Raw genomic sequence first — 27948 nt, forward strand, 5'->3', positions numbered from 1 at the left:
AATGTCCACGAAAATTTACAGTGCAGCTCAGGTTTTGTGGCGTCTGTCTGCGGATGAATTGCGAGTTTCATTTTTAAACCTATGCTGGACTGTTATGCTGCCTCTATTTATTTGTTATATCGTGAATTTGAAATGAAACACGCGACAGATGTGCGGCACAAGCATTAGTGGCTGTTGTGGTTGCACTTCTTTTTTTGAACACTAGATGGAAATGTAGCCTCATATTGAGATATTTGCTGTATTTACATCTCTATTAGAAAATAAAGAATGATAGATTAGTTATTTTTATTTAGTTTTAATCCAGAATTGTTTTGTGATCTTATAAATACCACGTTGTTTTTTGATCACCACTACAATCTGACTTCAAACAAAAGCATAAGTAAGAAATTCAGGTCTATAATGCCTTAAAAAAATAAACATGGTCTTTTTCATCGCTATTTGTAGTTCACCATGTGGATAAACGCAGGCCCAGTTAACTTTTTGTAAAATGTTTTTCTCAGGTTTACTATAGTTTCGCTTTTGAATAAACTGACAGCAACTGCGACACTGCTGAGGAACAAACAGTTAAAAAATATTTTTTTTTAGTAGAAAAATCTTACGTGAGGCAAAATATAGAGAACGTCTTGACCCAAAAAAGAGACGTCCACACGTTGAGTTTGGACCAAAATATTTCCAGAAAAAAATCTTATTTTACTCAACTTTTACACTTTTTTCTGACTGACTGAACGGAACCAGTGTTCGTGCATTACAGACGTTATTTGCACCATTTCATTTAGACTAAAACCTAATTCGGTGTTTGGAAGCCAGCTAAATAGAGCGCATGAATTTGAAACGAGAATCCAAAGGCTGTCTCTTATCGCGATGTTTGACAGCGAGATTTCCCCTGGAAGTGGGAGGAGCCTGCAGGCGGCGCACAGTCGGTAGTCCAGGCAGCAGTCCCGGCTCCGTGTGGCGGCTAGGCTAGCCCGTCAACCCCGACAGCCCGGCTGAGCCTGGGGTAAGGTGACGACCGAACAGACCGCTGCATTTTAAAGAAACGCGCCAGTCTCAACCAGTTCTTGTTATTTTAATTCAAACGTCGCGTGTCTCGTCTCTGTATTGGACCGTTTCTGCGATATACTGAAGGAGATGCTGCCCAAGTGAGCTAACGTTAACCTGTCTAAGGAGGGAAAAGCAACCTTTCACCTGAGACCCAAGGTAAGAATTCCTCTTCTGAAAATCCATTCTACTTTTTATTGACAATAAAGCAATCAGAGCCCCTGTCCGTCTCGAAGCTGTGTGTGTGTGTGTGCGCGCGCGCGTGCGTTTCGGTGTGAGAGAAGCTTCCAGATGTCAACCAGTTACAGTTTCATCACTGGCGTGTTGTCACTTCTGAAAACTGATGGTGTGATAAAGTGGGTGAACCGGAGTGTTGCAGCACCACAGGCGTCCGTTTAAATTGACCTCCTTTCGTGCGCGATTTATGATGAAGATACCAACAACCCGACATCAAATGTGGAGGAAAGATCAGTTTAAACCACTAAATCCTGTTTAACCCGCACGCTGGAGCTGGAAAAACACTATTTGATAGATAAAGAGATCACTCTTTCAATATTTTCCTGTGCTGTGTGTTAAAGTACAATTCATTCATCCGTTTGCTTGAATAGGAAGCATATTTCCTTTCAGTACCTTTTGTTAGTGTTTGTGCATTATTTATGACTCTTTTAATGTGTAATGTGCTGTAATCTCCGTATGTAGGAGTAAATATAATATGCGACAGCTGCGTAGACGATGTCACATCGGCAGCTCATCTCTGAGGCTGATTTCCAGGTTAGGAAACATCTGGATTAAATAATCTGGGTAAATGAGATGATTTAATCAGTTTTGTCAAAAAGAAGAGATTCACGTGGGTCTCGTGTCAAGTTTGCCTTTTTTTCCCTGCTCGACTCTTCACAAATAATTCAGAGCTTCATTTTTTAGCAACGTTTCGCTGCGCTGAAGAGGCGAGATGAGCAGAATATATCAGTTCTGTTTGGATCTCCCTGTGTGCTTGTTTAAAGAATCTCTGATGAGCTCTCACAGTTCTGATGCGCGGCTGTCAGGGTGGAGGTGTTAACACGCCGTGTGAACTTCAGCGCAGGTAATGCATCAAGCTAAGCCGCGTTTCATTGGATCATCTCCCAGACGGGTCCACCACAGATCTGTCACATCGGCTGACCTTGGCTGACCTGCAATAGTTGGATTAAATCATGGAAAAAGAGCCTTTTTCTTTGGTTCTGCAGGCTGACGGCAGCACAACTGCACTTGTAATGATAAAATATGCAGCAGGAGTGCAGAGCCGCACCGGGGGGGGTTCGGGGGGGGTTCAAATGCTGACGGTGACCTCCTGGCTTCCTTCACACCTTTGTTTTGAATGTACCCGGATCTGTCGGGAAAAGGCCACAGGTTCATTAGCCCAAAAGTTGCACAGGCTCGTCTGGCCAACCATCTCAATCCAACCTTTGGCTGTAGAATGTGTTGCCATGGCGACGATCCTCATCATCTCATGATGCACCACAGGACCGTCACAAGAGGACGTTTAATCCCAAAAATATTCCGTGCTCTATTATCTGAGCCAGACTGAGGTGATTCTGAAAGAACCAGAACCAGAACTCAGTCTGGATGTGGTGCTTCTAGAAGTCTGTCTCCTATAGGAGCCAATGTCAGCTCTGGAACTTCTATTTCTGTCCTGCTGCTTGTTTCTGGATACCGCCTCCTGTCCTGAGGCACTGCTGCTGCGGTGAAAATGCCCTTCTCTCTCTCTCTCTCTCTCTCTCACACACACACACACACACACACACACACACACACAGTTTGTCTTGTGTCCAGTGGGAGAAGAGACAACACAATGTCAGCCATGTTATGATACTATTTGTAACTTCAGCACAATTTAGGGAGAAAAAAATCAATATTATTTCCAGTGCAACCAAGGAAAATCCAACCCTGTATTTTCAGCCTAATTTTCACTTTAATTTCGAGAACTTGGGGGGGTTAGAACCTGCCCAGCATCAAGAACAGAAAGATTCTTAAAACACCTTTAAAGCAGCGAGGCATTGAACACAGAGTGGTTCCTGACGCCCAGCAGCTGCTGCACCTGCCTCACTGAGAAAGCTGCTCTCAAATATGGGAAAAGCCAACCAGCTCTTCTTTGTAACGGAAGCTAGTCGCTTGGATTATAAATCCTCTGCAGATTCACACTCAACTCCAGGTGCTAGATCCAGCCTGACAGGCCAGATCAGCAGAGAGGGAATATGTGGTCAATACCAGAAGACAAACTATCCAGAGCTCTTTGGGTTTTCATTTCTTTAGGCTCAGCCTCCATCTTCTGAAACCAGTGATCAACTTGCAGTTATTTTTCCACCCAACATTCCAGGCAACATTTGGGAATCCATAACTGGTTCAGTCTGACTCCACATTAAAGGACTTAGGTTTTAAATGTGGAACGTGATGTAGGAGGCAAAGCTCCAGCGTTTTATGGTTGCGCAAGGACTAAAAATGACATAAAAATGACACAAACATAAACATTTGATTAAAGTAACAGAGAGAAGTTGACTTTATTTCCAGTTTTTGAAGAGGAAGCTCTAAATAAAGAGTTTGCAAGTAAAAGAAATGGAGAAACTCCAGAGGAAGGAGGAGGTGGGACAATGTGAGGAATGTTGCTCACCACTGCTGCCACCGCTCAGAGCTGATGTCGCCTCTCCTGTCCTGTACGCCCCCACCCTCCGCCCACCCACCCCCCCCTCCCGCCTCTTTAGCTGCAGCTTTCCAGGATTCTCATTAAAATGCATGAGACCTTCCGGACTTCCCCCACGCAGCCGTTCACATCATCATCAGGGTGGTTCACACACGTGCTAACCAAGCCAGCACTGAGGTAGCCCCCCCCCCCCCCCCCCCCCCCCCCCCCCCCTCACTCAGGCAGTGTGCTGGTCTTAAACTGGTTTAAGTTTAAGGAATAAACTAATCGTGGATCTCAGAAACAAAGAGAACGGAGACCACCAGGGCTAAATCATGGTGCCTCCAGTGTGATCTGGACCACCACCCACTGGTCCCCTGCTGGCCATCAGCATCAAGTGGCCACAGCGGGGGTGGGGGGGGGGGGTTCTGCTATAAAACAGCAACAGCCTGATAGGGATGGAGGCCATAATCACGTCTATGGTCACGAGGTGAAAAACACCCACCCAGACTGAACTTGGAGACATGAGCGCTGTAGAATAGTGCAGTTATTTATATTGGAAATGAATCATTTGTGGTTAAGGAGGGGCCCTGCTGTCTAAAGCAGAGGTGGAGGGAGGATAAACCTCTGCAGCTCTGGGAGGGACAGAAGCGTACAGCTCGTCTGGAATGATTGTTATTAATGTCCCAACTGTAGACGCATTTCGAGAATAGCTTTTCAGCTGAGAGGTGCAGCCCCCTCAAGGTCACCTGCGGTGCTGATGTGAGAGCCACATCCTGTCTGACCAGACATTAACCAGCAGAAGCAGCCGAACCGGTCCAGCTCAGATGGTGTCGGTCTCACGCCAGGACCCGTGTCAGCTGGAGCCCGCTTGAGATGGGACAAAAAATCAGACGGTCACTTAACGACTTAACAGCTCGGAAATAGAATATGGATGTTGGACTGTCCCCTGTGTCCGCTGGGCTCAGAGGACGGCTCTCGTTTCAAATTTGATTATATTCAGAACCCCTGCAAATCGACCTTTACTTAATTGGACCATTTCAGCTATCATGTGGAGCCGGGTGGGGGTGGGGCGCTATCGTGTGTCACTGCTGACATGATAGGAAACCTGCGGGTCTTCAAGGTCAGGTTTGAATCCACACGAGCGCCTCAGATTACAGGACCGTATTTAGAACTTCCTGAGCAACCTGAAAGCTGCTTGCGCCGTTCTGCTTCTCTAATTTAAATCATGTAAATGAAGCTGTCTCGCACGCGCTGCCGTTCCGTGACATTTCCGAGGTTTTGGTCCCTCGGCTTGCTAGAGGACACTGGCGTCCCCCGCCCAGTGGAAGCCAGTGTGCAGCGGGAGGGATTAAGCAGCGCCGCTGGCACAGCTAGCATCACGCTGGCCTCGTCCTCGGGGACAGAAAGAACATACGGGACGCCGGCCTAATGTCAGTTACACAAGCGGCCTCCTCGTCACACTTAATTTCGCCCCGTTTGGGCTGCGCGTCCACGGCCTAGGACAACATTGGCAGCGTGAAAATCAGCAGAAACCTTTGCACCGCAGCGGATTCACGGTCAGCGAGTGTGGAGGATATAAAGGCGCGGCGTGTCCTCCGTTTGAGTCAGGCAGGAAAACAAGATCGTTGGTGCATGTCGGGACAAAGGTATGAACGCGACCTTTACAGAGACATTGTATTCAGGGACATCCGGTTTATTAATCTGGAGTTCTAGCCCTGCTGAATGAAGACGGACGCGTGTCAGAACGGGATGGACATGCAACAGAAGATGCACAAAAGTTACCATCCGGTTTAGTTTGTCCTGATTTAGTTGATTTCCCAGCAACGGATTCGCCCACCTGGGTCAGGAGGTAGCAGTTGTGGGTATTTAGCAAGCGAGCTGCTCATGTTTGCAGGCAGCTGCTGGTCATTAATGGTCGGCCTGATTCAGGGGCTCTGAATGACTCGGTTGTTCCCCGTATGCAGATGAGGAGCGCTGACAGCAGAACTGTCCTGCGCGCTGCGGTGATCCGCTTCAGCGCGTCGCCATTGTGACTTGAGAGCTGCAGAGTGTTGATTCTCTCTGCTCTTTATGCCGTTTCTTTGATGTTAACCTCGTTTCCTTTTATCTCCTCCTGTTTCGAAGCCTGGCTCGGCGGCGGATGCCTGGTCTCCCTCTGGCGTCGGAGGGCAGCTGGAGTCGGGAGGCGCGGCAGTGATGTCGGCGGCGGGCTGCAGGATGAGTGTGGGCACGCTCCTCAACGGGCTGCTCGTCTCCATAGTTGCAGCGCTGCTTTGGAAGTATTCCAAGCTGAGCGAGCACGCGGCCCTGCTGGAGGAGGAGCTGCACATGACGCGGCAGTCGCAGGAGCTCTCGCAGGCCCACATCGACTACCACGTGGCCCTGCAGGCGCTGCAGGAACACGGCACGCGCATGGTCTGCACCGGCAAGATGCACACCGACCGCATTTGCCGCTTCGACTACCTGTGCTACTGCTCCGAGGCAGAGGAGTTCGTCTTCTTTCACTCCAATTCCTCCGTCATGTTGCCCAACTTGGGCTCCCGGCGCTTCCAACCGGCCCTCCTGGATCTGTCCTCCGTGGAGGATCACAACACCCAGTACTTCAACTTCCTGGAGCTCCCAGCTGCTACCCTGAGGTTCATGCCCAAACCGGTGTTCGTACCCGACGTCACGCTGATCCTGAACCGCTTCAACCCCGACAACCTGATGCATGTTTTCCACGACGACCTGCTTCCAGCCTTCTACACCATGAAGCAGTTTTTGGACTCGGACGAGGATGCGCGCCTGGTTTTCATGGAAGGTTGGGAAGAGGGGCCGCATTTCGAGCTCTACCGGCTTCTCAGCAACAAGCAGCCGCTGCTGAAGGAGCAGCTCAGGAACTTTGGAAAGCTCATGTGTTTCACAAAGTCCTACATTGGCCTGTCCAAGATGACCACCTGGTACCAGTATGGCTTTGTCCAGCCGCAGGGGCCCAAGGCCAACATTCTGGTCTCTGGGAACGAGATCCGGCATTTTGCCAAAGTCCTCATGGAGAAAATGAACATCACACGGGCGGCAGGTGGCGAGAAGGACCAAGGCAACGCTGAAGATGAGAAGCCCAAGGATGAATACATCGTGGTGTTCAGCCGGTCGACGACCAGGCTGATCCTGAATGAAGCCGAGCTCATTATGGCTCTGGCGCAGGAATTCCAGATGAGGGTGGTGACGGTGTCCCTGGAGGAGCAGAGCTTCCCCAGTATCGTCCAGGTGATCAGCGGCGCCTCCATGTTGGTCAGCATGCACGGAGCTCAGCTGATCACCTCACTGTTCCTCCCTCCCGGAGCCGTCGTGGTCGAGCTGTACCCCTTCGCTGTCAATCCAGATCAGTACACCCCCTATAGAACACTGGCCTCCCTTCCAGGAATGGACCTCCACTACATTCCCTGGAGGAACACGGAGGAGGAGAACACCGTCACCCACCCAGACAGACCCTGGGAACAAGGCGGCATCGCTCACCTGGAAAAGGAGGAGCAGGAGCAGATAATGGCGAGCAAGGACGTCCCCAGGCACCTGTGCTGCCGCAACCCAGAGTGGCTTTTCCGCATCTACCAAGACACCTTAGTGGACATTCCGTCTTTTCTAGAGGTGCTTCAGGAAGGGGTGAAGGCAAAGCCCCTTTTGAAGAAGTCAAAGCTGTCCAGCACGCTTCACCCCGGCCGGGTCAGGGACCCCCAGTGTCAGACCTCCGTACAAACCAGTAATGAGGCTAAACTGACAGTCTCCTGGCAGATCCCCTGGAATCTGAAGTACCTGAAGGTCAGAGAGGTGAAGTACGAGGTGTGGATTCAGGAGCAGGGAGAGAACACCTACATGCCTTACATCCTCCCCCAGCAGAACTACACTTTTTCAGACAACATCAAGCCCTTCACCACCTACTTGGTGTGGGTCAGGTGCATCTTCAACAAGAACCTCCTGGGTCCCTTTGCAGACGTTCTCATGTGCAGGACGTAAACGGGCGGCAGCACTTGGACCCAGAACTCAGCAGATTTATTCATGTGCAGAATAATTTATGGAGATGATCTAGTATTAGTCCAACACTGGTTCCTGACCTTTTCCAGTATGCAATGTAGCTTCTCTGTGGACAGCAAGAGACTTTTTTTTAACCTTTTCTGATGTCCTCTGGTTTAGCGGCTGGTTTAGCTGTTGCAGTTACCTACATTGTTGTTTTTTTAAACCAAAGTAACCTTTTACACAATGTTATTACCCCAATATTTAATTAAACTGGTACCACTATCCCTGCAGTCAAGGACAGCGTTCTTCTGATGATGGCTTTTTACCCTGAAAGCAAAAAAAAAAGAGAGATAATTTATGGACCATTTTGTGACGTTTTCTCGACTTTTACAACTATTCAACAGCGTAAATAAATGAACGTTCTGGAATTTATGCTAATTAAATCAGCAGAGAGTGAATTTATGAGGCAAGGCTGTAATTAGTGTTTCAGTCCTCGGCAGCGAGTTGGCCACATATTTAACACTGATGTTCTCATTAAAGGCTCATTTATGCTCTTTGTTTGGGAAAAGGTGTGCGTACAAACACCGGAACAGGAAATGCTCAACCAATAGGTGTACATTTAAAAACCTGTGAAGTGTCAACCGCTTGCATCAAAAACAAAACCAGATGATTTTTCAATGTGGAAAGTCGGCAGTTTTCCCAACAGTTTATTTTTTAGTTAATTTCTAGCTAATTATTGAAATTATTGTGCAATTTGTGCCTCACAGGTGCCCCCTGGTGGACAAACCTATCGAATATCCTATGTAAAAAACAAGCAAACGCGTATTGCATAAAACTGGACCATTTTCCCAGTAAATTCCCAGCATCCACCTTCCCATCGTCCATCCACAGCCCGATCACAGGATTTGAATCGGAAGCTTTATTTAAAAAGGTCTTAGACGCGCAGCAGCAGCCGGTTGTCGGAGCTGTGAAGGTGGAATAAAACTGACTCCCAGTGACGTTTGTGCCATGTTTTGGTGATGATGTGAACCTTCTTGATACTTTTAATGCTTTCATTTTCTTTACCGTGATGTAATATTTTGTCCTCTTTGTCCTTTTAATGCAGTTTTTCCACAAAGTTCTCAGATGCAGTTCAGAGATGTAGGATGTTGGTGGTTTTCATGTCTTGTGTTGCATCCATCAAGTGTTTTTGGTTTTTTTAGGAAATAGCAGAGTTTTATGTCAGTGGTTTAATAAAGAAGTTTATTTCTTACAGTGTCTGATTTGTTTTTATATCTTCAGGGGAGAATCATTTTACAAATTCCATCAAAAGGTTAATTTATCCCATAAAGATCAATTTCTATTGTTCATTGTCTCAATGTTGTTGCTACCGGCTGGAAGACCTTGGGGGGAAAATGTCACGCTTTCATGTGCATTTATGTAGAGACAGAGAAAACGTTAAAAGAGCTGAAGGCGGACGTGCGGCCAGAGCTGAGACTCGCTCCTCTCCTCAGCTCCCACAATGCTCTCTGCTCCCTGGGCTATTTTCTGCTAGCTTAACCGCAGAGACGAGATGGCGCCTGACAGGTGCAGATGGGCGGCGCTCGGCTAAGTGACAGTGGCCTTCAGTGGAGCAGCTCTCAGATGGACTGCTGCTGTGTAATGGAGTGTGTGTGTGTGTGTGTGTGTGTGAGAGAGAGAGGAAGGGGGTGGGGGGGGGGGGTAAATGGACCTGAGCCTCGAATAAATTCCAGATCCGTTCTTACACCTGAGCAGAATAACGACACGCTGTGAGACTCCGCTGGGAAAGACGAGGTCCAGGGTTTTCTTTGCAGGGATTAAATATTTTAGCGGGTTTCTCCAGCATGTTTAGCGTCATTAAAGGTTAAATCAAATCCGACCTCAGAGCAAAATCTGAGCTGCTTTGACTCCTTAGACTGGAGAATCGTGGAGCTAAACAACAGAAGCAGGTCCCAACGCATCCGTTTGGAATTCATCCCGCTCCTCTGGAACACGTGGCGGTGGCGAGGAAGGCCGGGAGGTTAAGCTGCGTGTATTTGAAGTGGTGGTTGCGCCTCATTGACTCTCCCTTTCTTCTCCCATCGCTCTCTTCATCTCTCCTTCGCTCCTTATCTCTTTCCTCACGCCGGCTCTTTGAACTGAGGCTGAAGCTTCCCAGGGTCTCTGGCTCCATTTCTCTTTTATTCCTCCTCTTTGATGTGTGTTAAAAGGTTAAGGTGACTTTGCGGCTTGGTTCAGGTTGCAGAGGGTGGAAGGTTCTGGTTCTGGTTCTGGTTAGGCGTGAGTGCTGTAGGTGAACGTTACTAAATCAGAGGTCAAGAGTTCCATGTCATTAAACTGATCCTCTTGTATGTGTAGAAGTACGTGCACGTTTTGCAACATGGTGACGTGCACAGCGTGCTAACGTGCCATTTCTACCATAAATGACCCCTGTTCTACGGGTGTTTGCCCCATTTTGCTCACAGGTGAGGATGAAAGATGGCTGCTGAGTCGGCACTTCTGTCCATCTGCCTCCATCTATCCTTCATCCAGCTACTTTACCCTCCGAGCTGGTGCAGAAGACACACACACGCGCACACACACACACTTTTCTGCCTACCTAGGGAAGAGGTTTGTTGTTATGGATACAGACAGAAATAAAAACTGTGAGAACTATGAATTATTTCAGCGAGGTGGGCGGAGCTACAGGACCAGATGAGGCCATTGGCTGATGGATCCAACGGCAAAAAAGGAGATTACTTTAGATTCAGTAATGAGGACTGAAAAATTGATGAGGCCTTTAGAGGTCCGAGCAGCAGAAATGGAAATAAATTTAGGTTTTACAAGCTCTGGGTTATTCCAGCTGTCGGGCGGCCATTAATATTTCAGCCTGCAGATGAATGTGAGCTGCTGCACCTCATCAGGACTGTCTGGCTTTCCTTAAACATGGCAGATGCTGTCCCAGTATAACCAGTCCATTCATCCACTGTCTCAGTACGAGACATTAGCACCGAAGGCTAATTAGAGTTGATCATCTTTGAGGAGAAACCCAGCGAAGCTAACAAAGACACCGATGCAGCTAATGCTGCTCACGTTGGGCCTCTCAACTGACAACGGAACATGTGAGTGATTCTGAAGTCGGCGTTGAGCTAGCAGAGCTCTGAATGTTGGCGCCGCCTCTGCTCCTTTGCCCTCCAGCTGTTCCCAGTCTGCAGAGACCAGCAGATCAGTGACAGTGGAACATTTGTCTTCTCTTCTGTCGTTTCCAGGCTCTGGGGCTGCAGGTAATGCAGATTCAAACCTCATAAATGTTAATAAACCACAAGACTCAGCAGGTAAACCTGAAATCACATTACAGGGGAGATTAATTTAATATTTGCTGTCACTGTAATTAGGAAGAGGATAAAAAAAACCCTCATTATGGACCAAACTCCAGGTCTCACAGACCCGACCTGCAGGTAAGAACTTTACATCACATCCTCTTAAATCGGAACGTTGCTACTCCGTGACCCAGCTGTGGAGCCAATGTGTCGTTTTAAACAGTCCCTGTTTTAATCACAGGATCCTAAAGGAATTTTGGGAAGTGAGATTCCAAGATAATTCCTCCCTGGACGGATGCAGAGATCCATCTGGAGTTTGGAAACCAACTGCTGAGAAATTGAAATGACTCTGTCTTCATTGTTGCCATTTGTCCCTGGGAATTGGGTCATTTTGAGCCACTGTCCATCCTTTGAGTGATTCTAATCCATATCTATAATCAACACGCTGAAGCATGACCGAAGGAAACGATCGCAGTGGAAACGCCGAGCCAACGAAATTCCGTGAATTGAACGGCAACAATGGGCGTGCAGCGGGAGAGCGAGCGGAGATCAAGAGAGGATCACACATTTGAAGCTTTCCTCATCAGACACGTTTATTGGGGAATGGCAGCGAGGAAATGTGGCTTGAATTACAATTCAAAAGCTTCAAGCCCCGAAAGCTTCGGCTCTTTAATCTCCTTTTATCTACTACAGTCTGGGCTTTTTTAACAAAGTGCTGGAAAAACAAATTAAAAAAACAACCTCTGGGGAAAAAAAAGATCCTTTTCTATCCCAGGGAAGCAGCTCTTTGGTTACAGTCATTTTTAATCCCCCGATTAGTGGAAAAAGCTTATCACAAAAGAGCAGCTGTCCAAATCAATCGCTGTCCGCTTTGATGTAGCTGGAATATTAAAGCACAACACCAGAGAGATTTGGGTCCATATGAAATCATTTTCCAAGGTTTTTTTTTTTTTTTCCTGTGAGGCAAAAACATTTGCGAGAGGAGTTTGACTGCAGCCTGCCAGCAGGGGGCAGCACAGCGGCTTTGAACTCCATTTGGAAGCTCTTTCATCTCAGCAGGTCGTCTTCTTCTGTAATTAAATTGCGAGTTGAAAGGTCAGCACCACCTGGACACAGAGGTGAACAAGGACACAGAGGTGAACAGGTACGACGGAACCTGGATCAGACTAAACCCTGACGTTAGCTGCACATCAGCCAGGACAGTCGGTTTCACTGAGTGGGACACCGCCCCCTGCTGGATGCACCATGCCACATCTGTGCCGGTCCAAAGTGTGCAGCAGTCATTATTCTGAAATTTATCTTATCACATTTAAAACAGACTATTCTATCTCCCGCTCACACACACATGCACACACTCGTGTTGCCACCTTGAAGCAGCTGGATCAATAATGTGTTTAATTACTAGGAGGGTGGGGGTCAATCACAGGTCCCTCTTCAGCTGTAAATCCTTGTCCCTGATGTGCTGGAGGAGGATCTTCCCTCGGCGTTCCACAGAGCGGATGAGGGGCCTGAGACCCTCGGCCCCTCCCTGGCTCTCCCAGAATTCCCTGTCGGTGTAAAGGGAATGAAGGAGGAGACTCTCCAGACAGCCGGACTGGAGCACCGACACCGCCCTCTCTGGAAACCTGACAACAGAAACACTCAGCTAAGAGCCGCCCTCACATTTCCCTCAAATCCACCATATTTGGTTTAATGGATCACAAACAATTTCCAGGCTCACACTGTTTTCAGCAACAGACCAAAGGACGTCAGGCGCTGAGCGGCAGGCTAATTGACTGCAGGCTAATCTATCCAGACAAGCTTCCAGGCAATGTTTCCCGTGTTGCTAATTTGAGTTTGGATCACCTGGGAAATATGTGGTTAGATCCAAAAACATTCTCTCAGCCTCCTGTGAGCACGAAGACGACCCGTGCTCAGCGTGGCGCCAGCCCGGATGCCAAAATGACCTTGGAATATGAATGCTGAGACTCTGAGACTCACTCGTTAATGCCCTCAACCAGCCGGAAGTTGAGGTTGTCAATGGACTGATGGGGTCTGCCGGAGTTGTCGATGAAAACCAGCCTGGATGGGTCTGCCCGCCTCACCTGATGCACATCACAAGCAGCATGCTCGCTCAGAACCAGTTCATTCCCAACACTCTCCCCTTGATCACAACAGTGTTAGCTTAGCTGCTAACGCACCAGGATATGAACCAGCAGCAGGTCTTTGGTGTTGCCACACCTGGTGCGGAGCATGTTTTCCACGCAGAGTTCCGTCGGATCAGGTGAGAATCCGCAGCAGTACCGGTCCAGCCGGTCGTTCACCTGCAGCAACAGACGACAAACAGGAGTCATTTGCTTGGACACGATCTGAAACCTCGATATCGAGAACACAAAATGAGCCGACTATGGACCCCGGCTTTGGTCCATCCAGATGCAAAAACCTTTTCTAAGCCGGTTTCTGAGCCACAAACAGAATAATTTTACACGTCGATGTTATTTTCCCTTTCAGCGACTCTCAGGGAACAAACAAGCGCTTGTTAAGAGAACCACATAATTCCCCTCCGTCATCTCCCCCACTTTTCTGTCACGTATGGGTACGTACAAGCTGTTGCCGAGGCAACCGCACAGATCGCTCGGTCGTCTGGATGCATCAAGCCTGACTAACCCGAACTCTCAGACTCCAACGGCGTGACCTCCGCGGCACCAAATCCTGCACGAGCAGCTGTTTGCAGATGACAACACGAAGGAGTTTGTCTCGTTCTGCACAAGAACAGCGATCGGTTGTTGCCGTGACGCTGATGTGAAGAGCCAAGCAGATGCAGCCGTGATGAGATCTGCCCTCAGGGCCCTGTGTCTGTTTAGACTCGTGTGTGTGAGAGTGTGTGTGTGTGCCTGCCGCTCTGCCCTGTATTGGAGATGGAGGAGGATCACGGCCGACCCTTCCCACCCTGGTCACGGACTGTTTTCCCCCCTCCCCTCAGGCAGGAGACTACGGTCCATTCGGACCAGAACCTCCCGCTACACTAACAGCTTCTTCCCCTCTGCCATCAGGCTGCTGAACACCAAGTGACTTATCACTTAAGCACCATGTACAGCAGCCAGCCGGACTCATAAACAATACACTACTCCTCATGGACCTGCACTATTTCTCACCACTCACTATTTATGTAAATACTGTATATAAGTCTTATTTTATTTTATTTATCTTATTCTAGTGTGGTGTTGATGTCTAATGTTATGTTGAATGTCGCAGCGGCACACCACGACAAATTCCTAGTTTGTGTAATACTGTGTATTACATGAACAATGGCAATAAACCTTCTTCTGATTCTGATTCTGTTTGTGTAAAGCTGGGAATCCATTTGTTTGGTGATGCGAGGACATTGTTGCCACGGTTGCAGAGGAATTCGCTCTTTCAAACATCAAAGGAAACAGTCTGATCCTGCGCAGCTTGAAGAGAAAAGAAATCATTCTAATATGGGTAGAAGCACTGCTCTGTTGGTTGGACCATGCTGGGATGTGATGCAGATCAATGCTTGGCAGGAAGGGGCGGGGCCTGTCCACAGGTTATTCATGTTGGGATCCCAATACGGCAACGGCGGTCTGAGGAGGCGGAACGCCACCCTGAGGGGAAGCTGAGGCCGTCACCCGAAATCAATGAAAAGCTTTATGTTAATCAATGTGAAGGGAACCAGATACAAAAGTCTTTATTGGTGTTTACCGTCCAATAAAAGGCGCGCAGGGCAAAGTGAAGGTTCGATGTTTGCACTTTTATTTGGATCGTCTTAATTTAAAGTCATATTTATGTCACGTTTGTTATATTCAGTACACGGGTGGAAACGCGTCCTGCGCCATCTTCAGAACCACTTCTACACCATTAAAGTGAGCCAGTGCGGTGGACGGGGCGGACACACACCTGTGCAGGGCTCTATTAGAGCTTTAACTGAGATGACAGCAGTGCCCTCATCAACATGCCGGACACACCAGCTCATCAGCGAGTGTGTTCTGCTCGTTAAACGGCAGAAATGGTGCCTCGATTATCTTAATCTCTTAGTCCCTTCAGTAAAATGATCAGGTCAGAAAATCAATTTTCCTTCATTACGTATTGGCTACTGAAGACACACAGCAGAAACTCTCCTTACGTGTGTGTGTGTGTGTGTGTGTGTGTGTGTGTGTGTGTGTACTCATCTGTATATGAAGCTATAAGAAATATATATAAAGCAATCTTTGTTGAACCTGTGGGTGGAGCTTTGTAACAATGGGTGTGGCTTTGTGGCAGTGGGTGGGCCTTATAAATGTGGGTGGGGCTTGTCTCATACCGGATTCTGTAGCATTAATGCTAACTGATTTCAATGTTTAAACAGCTCCTTCTCTAGTGAGGGACACACACACACACACGCACACACACACACACACACACACACACACTCCCGCAGCTCTTATGTGTCGTGTTTGTTGGCACCATGAACTGGACAATAATTTCTTGGCTTTTATGGCAAAACTCTGATTATAATGAATTACACCAACTTAGATGTGCTGTTGTTGCTCCCTGACAACATGACAACAAACCAACCGTTACCAAGCCGACTGCAGCAGCAAACAGCGACACTAAATAACCATAACAATATTGCTGTTCGAGGAACACAGCGAGGGTTCCTCTAACAGCAATACTGTTATGGTTATTTAGTGTCGCTGCTCCTTATTCTGACGCAGGCCACCATTAAACACCTGTGTTCTTCTCAACCAGGTCAGGTGGTATCTTCTCACAATTAGCCTTTGATCACAGTCTCACTTTTATGATTCTGTCAGGATGACAACTGGAATGTGTGTGTGTGTGTGTGTGTGTGTGTGTGTGTGTAATGGGAAAGTGAGAACAGAGATGAGTCACTTCTTATTCTTTCAGCTAATGAAATCACACCATGTGCTTGAAGCAAATGTTTTCTGTTAGCGATCATTCAAACAGAGCTCACACCACACTCGCGTATTTTTAGCAGCTATCTGCTAAATTCCGCTCACGCCTCCTCCCACAACGATAATACCTGAGCACAGACACAAGCACCCATTTTATCATCAAACCTGGACTAAACTAAAGTCTTGTTTGAGGTGAGCAGATGGAATCAGGCTGCATGTGTGGCCACAAGGTGGTGCCAGAAACAAAGGGGGATCGCTGAACGCTAGGGTTAGCATTAGGGTACGGTTTGCTATATTTTGCCTGTGAGTATTGTGAGGGAATGCGAGTACACGATGCTGTGATTGGTCCAACCCTTCAGGATTCCTGCAGTCACCAACAGGACTGGCAGCTGCACAGCTGCTTATATCAATAAAACAAAAGGAACATTATTTACCTGCAATAAGAAGTCAAAGAGCCCCAGTCTCCCCCACTCCGAGTGGTGAATTCCCACACAGGGCGCCGACCACAGACCCACGTCGATCCCACAGCGGATCTGGAGCAGCTCCTGGTACTGGACCCAGCTGAGTGGGACTGAATTCTGGTCATTGTCTCTGTTGGCCAGGTGCTGAATGTCTGGATCCCACCAGACTACAGGTCTGGGGACGCCGCTGATGTATCGATATGGCAAAATCTGGCTCTGGAACGTCCTCAGCACGGCCGGGAGGCTTCTGTTGAGCCCCAGAACTCTGTCCAGGTGGAAGGCGAAGACTTCGAACCAGTCGTCGGTGCGTTTGACGAGGGAACAGAAGCCCCGTTGGCAGCGTTCGTCGTGGGACTCGGGTCGTCTGTGTTCACGTTCGTCCTGCGATGAATTCCCCGCCACGCCATCACCTGCCCTCATCAACTGCGGGTTTGGAGCCAGCGCCACCTGGAGCACCTGCCCGTGCGCGGGCAGCTTGGCCTTACTCACCACCTCGCCCCCGGCAAGGAAAACCATCTTCTGGACGTCGTCCTCGCTGAGCCAAGGCAGAGGCCTGAGGGCGGGGCTGATCCTGACGCGCCTGCGGTCGGCGTCAGACAGGTCGTGCTCGCTGATCCTCGTGCACACGCCACCGTCGCCTCCATTCCGGGCTGCGTCGGTTTCCAACAAAGGCTTCCTGCCTTCCAGCGAAGCGGGCTTTTCCTTCGTCGAATCCTCTGAGGGATTGTGGCACTTTTTCAGATCTCCGAGGGGCTTTTCGACAGCCAGCTGCCGCTTCCCGACCGCGTCGGATTTCCCAGGGTGCCGTCTGTTCTGCTCAGCCAGCGTTTTCCCCGCGTGGCGGTCTGTCGGCACGTCTGTGCGTCCATGCTGTTGTTTACCTGCCTGTGTGTCTGAAGCTCTTGTGTTTACCTGCAGGTTTGGATCAGGGGATTTTCTTTCAACATGAGCCTGTACTCTGCGTCCCTCCCGCTGGCTGTGGCTGCCAGGCTGTTTCCTCTGCTGTGGCTCCTTGTTGCTGCCTGTCCACTCTGGGAGACCGAGGCGTCCGTTTGGATGCCGGTCGGCGCCTGCCGTCTTTTCCGCCTTGTGTTTATTCCTGGACACGCTGCTGCGGCGTGTATCCGCCCTCTTTTTGCCATTGTCGGGTACTATGGGGTGTTTGGATGGCGAGCGCCAAGCGTCCGAGGCCTGGTGGTTAACGTGGGCGGGTGGCGGCAGGGACAAAGCGGCTGGAAGCAGCTGCGCCGCTCGTGACCTGGGCCTGAAGTCCCCCGTAGAGCTCAGGGAGCGCGACAAGCGCTGGTCGATGTCGAACGGTGGCAGAGGGAGGGGGAGCGTCACCGTCATCACGGAGACCATGAGGAAGAGGAGGAAGGCAGGGTAGAGCAGGAGCAGCCATTTCTGACCACAGCAGACTTTTGACCACAATTTCCAGGCCTGGAAGAGAAAATAGAGGGAAGTCAGACCGAGAGAACCGTAATTATAATGGCAGGAAGCCATAAATTGTCAGAATGGCATGTTACTGATGGCAGATTCCTGAGAGTTAATGATCTCTCTGCTCCAGACATGTGGAAGGCAAATATCTCCAGAAATAGGAAAGGAAAACGCAACATAATTCCACTCAGAGCTGCAGCGGGACAACAGAATCGGTGACCGACTCTGATGGCAGAGATGGAGCAGAGCAGCAACATCCTGCTTATGCTGCACAAATCTCAGGCACAACATAAAGCCACCCTCACACCGCTCCGGGTTTTCAGCAGAATTGGACTCATCCAGCCGGGACCAATGAGATTGTGAGGCGACCATATCTCACTGCTGCCTTCCTGCACGCAGCAGCCGTATTTTTCCAGATATAGCTGAAGGCTCCATGCAGGAGCTGTTTGCTGGAGGAATATCAAGCAGAAGCACCAAGATTTTCCAAGTCAAACGGCCAGTAGGTGGCAATCTACATCGCCAAGACGTCAAATATAGGAAGAAAACAAGTTTCCCTTTTGTACTTGAGGCTAAAAATCCCGAAAATGGCATTTTTGTTTCCACTTAAATGAAGCTGATTGAAATCTCACCATTAGACTAATGGTAAAATAAAATAAGTTCTCAACTTTAGTTGCCAGTCGCGGCTAAAAGAGAGAAAAAGAATCAAACTAGATGCAGACAAGTAAATTTAGTGAGCAAGACAAGCTCTCTGAAAAGAACCCGTTTGGAACATCGGGAGTCCTCGTACCCTCCGAAGCCTTTTGATTTCTGTTATGGATGCAACAAAAGCCTTTAAAACACCCACAGTAGAGTCATCGCCTGCCTGAGGAAAACCTTTACTGTAGGTGGCTGAAACGGATGGAGGAGGACGTCTCCCCAGCAGAAAGAGAGCTGTAATGTCTGGAGCAGCTTTATCAGCAGGATTACCCAGATATCTGCTCTCTCCTCTCGCAGCTCCTTCATTTAGGCAAACACAGTGTTTTCAGGAATGTTCCAGGCCCCGGGGACGACCTCCCCATTTTTACAGCCTTTAACAACATTCCCAGATTCCTCCACCTGTGAAAGGATCCCATTATTCCTCCCCTGCGCCGGAATGCCCTGCTCCAGCAGGGCAGCATGGGTAATCTTGCCTTCATACTTTAGAAATGTGCTTTTACAGCGAGGCAAGGCTGTGAATACTAATCGCCACGGAAGATGCTAAAGGAGCATATAATTGCCCCTGGGTGGTGCAGCTAAACTGGCTGCTCAGAGTTTATCGACATTCTCTGCTCACGCCACCAGGTTGGAGTTCAGATCAAATCTGATCCGCAACGGCAGCATGAAGGACAACAGGAGTCCAGGCTGAGAGCAGACAGACAATATCCAGGGGTTGGATGGGAAATGGAGTCGTCCTGGGGGTCTCCTCTCCCTGGGGAGACATCTGGAAGGCTGTGTGAACCGTCTGAACTGGAGGATGAGGGGCAGCGGTGCGGGGTGAGGGTCTGTCTCTAATGAACCCTGACCCCGGCCTCAGACCGGGAGGCCTTCGTCTCTGCTCGTTCACACTTGGCTGCAAACCGCTGCAGCAGCAGCTGAAGGTCACCTTGAGATGACCGCGTCATCTGCAGAAATCAGAAGTGGAATCCAAAGTCCACGACCCCACGTGGGCTGGTGAAGACCAGCTGGTCCAGTTCAAACCCCCCGTCCATACATTCAGGCATTTATTTATCATGAGAAATGACAACGAAGACAAACCTGCAGAGTTGATTTTCAAGCATAAAAGAGTGAAAGTGAAGCAACCAACAGGTTCCAGCCCAGCAGGAACGTTGCCTCGGTGCTGCCACGATGTTCCGCTACATGTCAGGACCCAACACGCGCAGCGTGGAGAGGAAGTGTCAGCGTGAGAGAGCGGCGTCGACCATCAACACCCCGTTACAGCAAAACAAACACGGGTGTTTGGACCGTGCTCTCCTGACCTTTGACCTGATACCCGGAGAGCAAACACGCCGCCACCACATGATGAAAACACAGGCGGTTCGCGGCGGGCGGCGGTGGTTTGTGGGGAAGAGAAAGGTGCCCCAGCCCGGTCATCCCACACTCAATGTGATCCCAGTCTCCATGGCAACAAAAAGGAGCCCGAGTTCAAACTGCTGTTGCAAAGATCGATGCTTGGCCAGTCAGAACAAGAGCTCAGCTGTCAATCATGAGCTTCCATTGAAACACATGCTAATTTCCGCTGGGCAGCCTTTTTCTGGGTTTCTCCTGACAGAACCGGGCCTTTCTCTCTTCCCCCACCCGCTCCAACAGGTGGCCCGACTCTGTTCCTCACAGCATCTGTGCCAGCTGAGGGCTGCAGGGACGGCACGCAGAGGCGAGGTGGAGACACGCCGCAGGCAGACGGCTGTCCCGAGGAGCGGGCACAGAGGACCGGCAGGAGGAGGGGCGGGAATGTCTGGAGGCGTCTCATTAAGCCGTCCCGGACATCCAGGTTCTGGAAAACACACTCAAAATGTGTCCAAAGTTAAGCTAATGCAGAAAAAGGCAGAGCAGAGCAAAAGCCTCAATGTGTTCTTTATTTCTAAGCTTCTAAGGAAAATTAAAGAGCAGCTGATGAGGCGACAGATGAGCTGATGTTCCAAATGAACCGGCGGTTGTGGGTATTTAATCGTCGGCGGAGCTGGAAATATGTCTGAAATTCACGAGGGCAGGAGGTCTCTGCGCTTGATTAAAACAGCGTTCAGGCAGACGCGCCTCAGAATCAAAGCCCGATTTCTCCCCAACCGGATCAAAGAGGATTCAGAAAGTGATTCTGAAAGAAGAGGAAGAGAGACCCGCGCAGGCCGTCAGCCGCTCATTAGAAGGGAGACAAGCACAGTTTTCCATGAGAAAGCGGCATCTATAATTAGAATCCAGTCATCCAGCAGTTTAGCACCTCATTATTTAAAACAAAAGCGGTTCCGTAGCTCAGATCTGGCTCATTTGTTGACGTCGACGATGCAAATCTTCACCCTTTCCTGACATTTCAGGCAGCAGGAGAGAATAAAAAATGGAGAATTTGAATCTAAATTTCTCTGAATCCCCTCTGAGCGATCCGGAGGTAGAGGCAGGGTTAAGGAGGGCAGGCGGGTCTCTGGACTCTGTTCCCCCTGACGAACAGAGCTAGACTCAAGTGTCACACGTGGCAGTTTTGGCCCCGAGCTTCCCTGCTCCGGCGCTCCGGTTCTGGAGTGGCGGTGAAGAAGAGAGACCACCTCTCTGCCGTCTCTTCATCCCTGCAGGCAACAGGTTATCTGCTCCATCTGCACTCTCTAATTACGTCCTCCTGCGCAGCGTTCAGCCATAAATACACGTCAAATTACGTGTTTATGTCCCGCGACAGCAGCTCGGAACCCAAACACACATCAACTCTCTCCGCCTCTTCAGCCCTCAGTTTTGTCTTGTTTTCATTCGCTGTGAAAATCTGCAGCCGCATCGCAGGAACACGGCTCCCAGAGCCGAAGGAGACCTCTTTCTGGGTCGAAATAAAAACTCACTAACAATTCTGCTGCCAGTTCTCCCACAGCGCCGCCATCAATCTCTCTTTAACGAGCTTAACCAAAGCCTCATCTGGAGGTCCGCGTATTTGGCTGCGGCCCAGACAAACCCGGCCAAGTCAGAGCCGAGCGATTTGTCCAGCGGCCAAGAGTTGGTGCTGCTCCACAGGCCAGCAAACACTCCACTATTAGACCAACGGGAGAAACCCGCGGAGAAAAAAGTGCAATTAAGATTCGTTCCTAATGTTTGTCTGATTGTTGCCCACAGCGGCACGACTGAGCTGCATCTGAACCAGAGCAGCGTGGCAGGGAGGAGAACATCAGGCAGACGGCCGCCCCGTGTCCCACTCAGGAGACCTGAATATTGTCATTCCTCACAGGGAGACTGAAGCAGAGAATGGGAGACGAGATGGAAAGAACTTGTAAACACACTTAATGGGCGAGATGGAATGTGCACGTGTGTTTGCTTTATTACAATCCCCATTAGCCACAGGCCTGCCTCAGCTGCTCCTCCGTGTGTGTGTGTGTGTGTGTGTGTGTGTGTGTGTGTGTGTGTGTGTGTGTGTGTGTGAACCTGCCAACTGCAACAACCACAATGAACCGGGTCAGGTCGTCGAGGGGGACGCGTGGAAGATAAAAGCAGGGCAAAAGGGAGGCACCAAGAGCCACCATGTTGGTGGAGGGCAGCTAAAGAGCAGTCAGGAGGCTGAGGATCAACGTGGCAGATGAGAAGTAACTACGAACGCTGGGCTCCAGAGACGGTGGAATGTGCCGAACACAACAGATTTTCCCTTATCTTCCTGAGGAATGTCGGCAGGAAAAGCCATCATTCAGAGGGGATTCAGGGGAACGGCTTCACCGTGGAGCTTCCTTTCTATTGAGCCTCTGGAAACAACGCACAGCCGGAGAAGGGATGAGGGAAATTGAGTGGGTGTCAAAGTGTCGTATTTAAATTCGCAGCACATCCTGTGTCCCTTTCCCCGTAACCTTACGCTCATTTGTGTCATTTATGGTTTAAAAATGTGTGAAGGAGAGGAGGAATCCTCAAATGTTGCTGTGGTTTCACAGAGCAACGGGGTCAAACCTAAAATTTATGATTCTTGGACTTGGTAAAAACATCCCGAACACCCACATGCTGGACGCTGGAGCCGAGCGAGCAGCTGCTCAGCCCTGACAGACCGGTCAGTCATCGATCACCAGAATCGAGATCAGATCGGACTCCTTGCAGGTTTTTGGACTCATTTAAGGTTGTTAGCAGATTCCCGTGTGGTTTCACTGGTGCTGAACCGGGACGTGACCACACATTCGCCCCTGCAGTCAGTTTTCCTACTGAAACCAAGACGGAGGTGGGACGAGGGTGCAGCGATGCAGGAATAGGTGGTAATGCGGCGGCCTGAGGCGCCCGAGGGGCACGAACGCACCAGCGAGCGGCGGAGCGGCTGTAAGAGCCGATAAATGACGCTAACGCTCACGTGTGCAGACGTGAAACGGCGCCGCGAGCTGCTGCACACGTTAGTTTCCTGTTGAGGGGCGAACGCACCGATGAGCAGGTGGCGGAGCAGCCGGGCCCAAGAGGAACGTTTCACTGTTGACGACCGCTTCTGGTGTAACCGCCATGTTTCTGTTGCAGCCCGAAATCCTCGGCTGGGATTGTTTTGGCCACCGTCTGGTTTGTTTAGCGATAACTCAACACGGGTTTGTTCCCTCACACATGCTGCAGCTGCAGGGGCATGAAAACACCAAAACCATCGCGATTCATCTCGAAGAGACGGCCGGCACGTCCGCAAATCTTCACGTCTCCCAAAGATTTTAGCCGAACGCTGAAGAATAAATTGGATTTTTCTAGATTCAACTATAAAAAAATGGCCATTTTTATGGATTATGGAGCTGGAGCTCCAGGGATTAGCTCTGGTCCAGGCTCTGAGCGGCCTTATCGCCCATTCTTCCTCAGTATAAGGATCTTTGGACAGAAGAGGCAAAAGGAAAAAAAACCTCTTTACCAGGAATAAACCTTGAGCAGGACCAGACCCACTGGCTCTGACGCTCTCTGATCCTCAACTCTTTCTTCTGCCGTGCACAGATTCACATGTGGCTCCCAAATGCACATTTGGAAAAGGAAGCAAATGAGCTTCAACACTCGCCAAGAAAAGTGGCTGACTGAGAGTAACCGACGGGGCCGTGTGAGCCGAACTGCTTCCTGTTTGCTCAGTGACTCAGGGACAGAGGCGAGTTCCCTGCTCTGTACAATCGGAGGAGGCGTTTGGACACAGACCACCAGGCTTTTAGCGGCGCGTCGTGGTCACACCTCCACGATAAAGACGACTATAAACACACTCGTCTCTGTTTACCCTCCTCCCAGAGTAGAAGCTTCAGTCCTGCAGCGCTGGACGGCGTCTGACTGCTTTAACCAGAGAAATGGGTCATTTTATCTGTTACAGATGAAGAAACCCGATTGTGTCGAGGGAACCGTGAGCCGTTGAGGCAGCAGCCGCCATTCGCATCAAGCAGCAGAACCTCAGAGGCCCCTTCCTGATTAAATAAGAGGGGTAAATCTGCTTCAGCTGGGCTGTGCTGGGTGTTCTGGGTAAATAAGCATGCATTAGAGCATTCCGCTGCACCCCAGGCGTAGCCGCTCATCATATCGAGTAACCTGGTTCAGAATCCAGAGGTCCCCTAGAATTTCCTGGGTCAGTTTAACCAGAAGGCTAGCACGCTTGCTCTAGCCCGCTATCAATAATAGGAGCTGCGTTGGGTGTTGGGGTCGCCACCGGTACAGTTCCAATGAGAAGACAGCCTGAACGGCCGACGCCTGCGGGCGTTGGCGCGGCTCAACGCGTCAGGGTGCGTGCTGCCCTGGCGCCCTGGTGATCACGAACAGCCCCCCAGTGAATCCAGAGGAGCCTGAGGAGAACGTGGAAGGACAGCAGAGCCAGCGGAGGGCTTCTTGGTTTCCACTTGGCACTGCTCACCAGGAGCCAGGCGGCACTACATATGGAACCAATTTGAAACGTGAGCGCGTAGGGACCGCATGAGAGACAGAGTCGGCCGACCGACGACACCAGAACAACAACAGCCAACGACTTTCCCCTCGTACTTCACCACTTTTTAAACATTTCGACTGTTGTTGTACAGCTGTGCAGCCATGCGTCACTGTCTCATTCTGAAGTGAAAATAAATTCCAAGCTGGGAATTTAACTGGCATAGCAACAGATGGCGTTGAACAAATCAGACCAAAGGGTTATTATTTTATTTATTTAATATTTACTTCTGTCCTTTGATCCGGGCAGAGAAGGCGGATATTTGTTGTATGAAAGGAAACGCCTACAGCTGAGTAGCTGAGCTCAAACCCTGGGACAGCAACAAGTCCTAGAAGCTTGTTATTACGCCTCCATTTATTTGATTATACAAGTTACTGATGGGATTTTCTTGGAAATCTTACATTTTGGAGACGCCATGTGACCGCAGCTCAGCTAGCATTGGGCTAACCGTCAGGATTGTGCTGCAGAGAACTTAATTAAATTCAGGGAAAGTAACATCTGTTTCAAACCTGAAAGAAACATCTGAAGTGCCTGGACTCAATTTATTTCAGACGTGGCTCTGAACTTCTCCCACACACACACTAACCGACCCAAATTTAGACAAGCTAAATGTACTTTCTCAGGCAGAAAGAAATGATCATGTCCACACTGTATAATGCCATTTATCCCGCGTGTTTACTTTTCAAACTGCTGTGGGAAAGAGGTTTGATTTTTTTCTCATTTCTACTCAGGTCTGAGTTGATAGTTCCGGATTTGATGGTTCCGGGGTGAAATCAACTCACCGCCCCCTCATCACCAACTTATTAAGCATTACTAAATTAGACAAGACGCAGCCAGAATGTTCATTTCTCCCGGTTTTGAGCTGAACCGGGTCATGAAGCGCCCCAACTCCGACCTCTGATCGCGGTCTTACCATGGTTCCTGTGCCCGCTGGAGCTCACTCGCTCTCCGGCCTCATCGGTCCTCTCGGCTGGACCCTGATGGATCTCCCAGCAAACAGCCGGTGGTCCTGAAGCTGCGCCGGTGCGCGGCGAGAACCAACTTTTCCTTTGTCTTTGCTTTATAAGTGCAAGAAAAGCACCGAGCGCTTCTCCAACATGTCGCCGGAGTCACCTGTGCGGATACAGGTGAATGAAACCGCAGATATTTTACAGCTTGCAGCACTCTGCGGGAAGTTTTAACGCTGCTCAACGGGCTGTCGCGAGCTCCAGGCTCGCTCCTCCGAGGGACGCGGGGACGCGCGTTTCCACGCCAGCGGCTGCCACGGTGATTTCAAAATAAAAGCACCGACATTTACTTATAAAATTGGACAGATTTAACTTTAACTACTTTTCGTATGATGATTTTGGCTGGATTTACATTGTTGCATTTAAACTTATCAAATAGAAATACGCAATATATCTTCCGGAATATAAACCCGTCCTTGTCGTAAGCAAGAATTATTGTGGTCAGCTTCACCTGCTGCTGTGTAAATGGGACATCTACCAGGTGGGATTTGTTGTGACAACCTCTCTATAACAAATAGTTTTGTGGATAATTTGCCTTTTGGTTCCTCCATCCAAACGCACCAAGCTCCGTCTGAAATACCTTTAGGAGACGCAGCGTAAGCGAGACGTCTCAGATGCACCTCCCATCATGACCACAAGGTGGCCGTCTTGGATCAGATTTGTGGGTAGGTAAACATTATTAACAAGGAATATTTGCAGCTCGGAATCAGAAAAGGCCTCCAGTGAGCTGCAGCCCTTAAAGTAAAAGAAACAAAGGTGGATCCATCCTGTCATTCCTTTCATTCCCTTGCAGGCAGCTTCTGCGGGAGCAGCTCAATGACGGGTTGGTACGTGCCCGTAATTATACTTTTTTGGGGTTCACAGCAGGAAATTACAGGCGATTCCCAGATGTTGACAAAGGTTTTAAAAGCCACATGGCGTCAAACTACTTTTGTGCCGCTGGTGTATTTGATTATACTCTTTTCCGTTACCTCAAAACTCCATTACTTCCATAACTCCATGATTTTTACTGCTGTTACTACTATTTAATTACAGTATACATTTTTATATCTGATTACTTTATTATTGACTTGATTGCTCGGAAAATTGCTGTCTTAGTTCAACATCTTTTTAAATTCTACGATGAAAAGGGAGATTGCGACGTGATTTCATGAGGGTGGTGTTTTTAATTACTTCAGATTTGCTGAAATAACAGGAAAAAACCCCAAGGAGCAAAATGTTCGCGAGATTTTGTTCTTGTGGCTTTAGCGCCCCCTGGAGGCCACACCTTAAATGAACATCCTGTAATACAGGATTGCACAGATATGAAAATTCAAGCTGCTTCTCTTCTTCTAACTGTTAGTGGAAAAGTTTGAAACTCCAGAGAAATTCTGCGTGAACCTTTGAAAAACAAATCAACCTTTGAAGTAAAATCAAATTCCTGTTCGGATAAAGGATTAAAACAAAAACCAAGGTTAAGAAGTAAAATCAAATACTCAAACTGCGTTTTGTTGCAGGTTCTTTGACGATGAAGTAACTTTTTGTAATAAAAGACAACTTAGTTTCCTATTTTTATTTGCGGAGACCTGTCAGATGTGTTGCGCAGCCGCTGTCTGTAGGTGGCGCTGTTGGCGCGTTTGATATTCGATCGAGACTGAAGCCTTTTAAAATCACACGTGAGGAGATAAAACGTCAATATTCAAGTGGAACAGATAAATATTAAGTACACAAATTTGATTATTCGTGACGTGCACGTGGGGCAGCCTGGACCACTGAGAGATGTTTGATCTGGCTGCAGGGCCTCCACGAGACGCTGGCGGCCCCTCCTGTGTCTCTTCACACTGAGCAGCCACAAGTTTCAAACCACTGAGAAAGGTGGCACTGTGGTCCCGCTGTTGCCGTGGTAACAGTCAGGAACCTGAAGAGGAACTCTAACCTGAACAGGACCCACAGTGGAACACAGCTAAAACAGGGAGTTTCGTGGTTTTTAGGGCTTCTTGTTTCATTTTATGGATAATTGAAGTTATCATAGTAAACACATGAGCCAAGAAGCTGATCTACGCTCCCCAAACTGTTGTTATATAACAAATCTCTAGTGTACAGCAGAGATGCACAATGATGTGTGTGTGTGTGTGTGTGTGTGTGTGATAAAGATGAGTAGATTGAGCTCATCAACCCTCTGACCTTTGCTGCCTCCTCACTCTTTCCTCGTCGTCAGAGCTTCTTCTTCTTCTCCTCCTTCGCTGAGACAATCTGCTGATTCTTGTGACTGCGGTGACCTCTGACCCCTGACCTTCCAGCCTCAGCCCTTCAGAGCGTGACATTTGAGCCCATTGAAAGAGCTGCTACACACTGGTGTGTGTGTGTGTGTGTGTATGTGTGTGTGTGTGCAAAAATACTCATTCTACTGGCAAAGTCAGGACATTTTTGGCAAGTTGTCCTCACGACTTTAAAGGACTGTTTGAGGGCTAAGATGTGGTTTTAAGGTTGAGGGTGATATTGGGTGTAGGTCAGGCTCGGGGGGTTAGTTGGTTTGGTTTAGGTCAGGTTGAGGAGCTGCGGAATCCCTAATATCTATGAAAGTCCTTACAAAGATAAAT

General features: G+C 49.1%; 2 protein-coding genes across 6 annotated transcripts; one reads left to right on the top strand and one right to left on the bottom strand.

The window, feature by feature from the left end:
* Positions 1–896: 896 nt before the first annotated feature.
* pomgnt2 (protein O-linked mannose N-acetylglucosaminyltransferase 2 (beta 1,4-)) lies at positions 897–8495 on the top strand. 2 transcript variants are annotated; one of them, XM_011605251.2, is made up of 2 exons: positions 897–1197; positions 5819–8495. In XM_011605251.2, the coding sequence occupies exon 2, from the start codon at positions 5891–5893 to the stop codon at positions 7682–7684; it is 1794 nt and encodes a 597-aa protein (XP_011603553.1). In that variant the 5' UTR covers positions 897–1197; positions 5819–5890; the 3' UTR covers positions 7685–8495. The 2 variants fall into 2 exon arrangements, with proteins under 2 accessions (XP_011603553.1, NP_001072049.1); NM_001078581.1 differs by lacking the exon at positions 897–1197 and having other exon boundaries at positions 5912–7684.
* A 3055-nt stretch (positions 8496–11550) lies between these two features.
* gask1a (golgi associated kinase 1A) lies at positions 11551–27628 on the bottom strand. 4 transcript variants are annotated; one of them, XM_029839364.1, is made up of 7 exons: positions 27533–27628; positions 25276–25475; positions 16310–17776; positions 13164–13286; positions 12964–13067; positions 12386–12608; positions 11551–12089 (listed from the first exon to the last, which is right to left on the bottom strand). In XM_029839364.1, the coding sequence occupies exons 2-6, from the start codon at positions 25276–25278 to the stop codon at positions 12404–12406; spliced, it is 1902 nt and encodes a 633-aa protein (XP_029695224.1). In that variant the 5' UTR covers positions 25279–25475; positions 27533–27628; the 3' UTR covers positions 11551–12089; positions 12386–12403. The 4 variants fall into 4 exon arrangements, 3 of the variants coding, with proteins under 3 accessions (XP_029695224.1, XP_029695225.1, XP_003965929.3); XM_029839365.1 differs by lacking the exon at positions 27533–27628 and having other exon boundaries at positions 11551–12053; positions 25276–25583; XM_003965880.3 differs by lacking the exon at positions 27533–27628 and having other exon boundaries at positions 25276–25583.
* Between the last annotated feature and the right edge of the window lie 320 nt (positions 27629–27948).

The sequence above is a fragment of the Takifugu rubripes genome, chromosome 7, assembly GCF_901000725.2.
Source record: "Takifugu rubripes chromosome 7, fTakRub1.2, whole genome shotgun sequence".
Taxonomy (NCBI): Eukaryota; Metazoa; Chordata; class Actinopteri; order Tetraodontiformes; family Tetraodontidae; genus Takifugu; species Takifugu rubripes.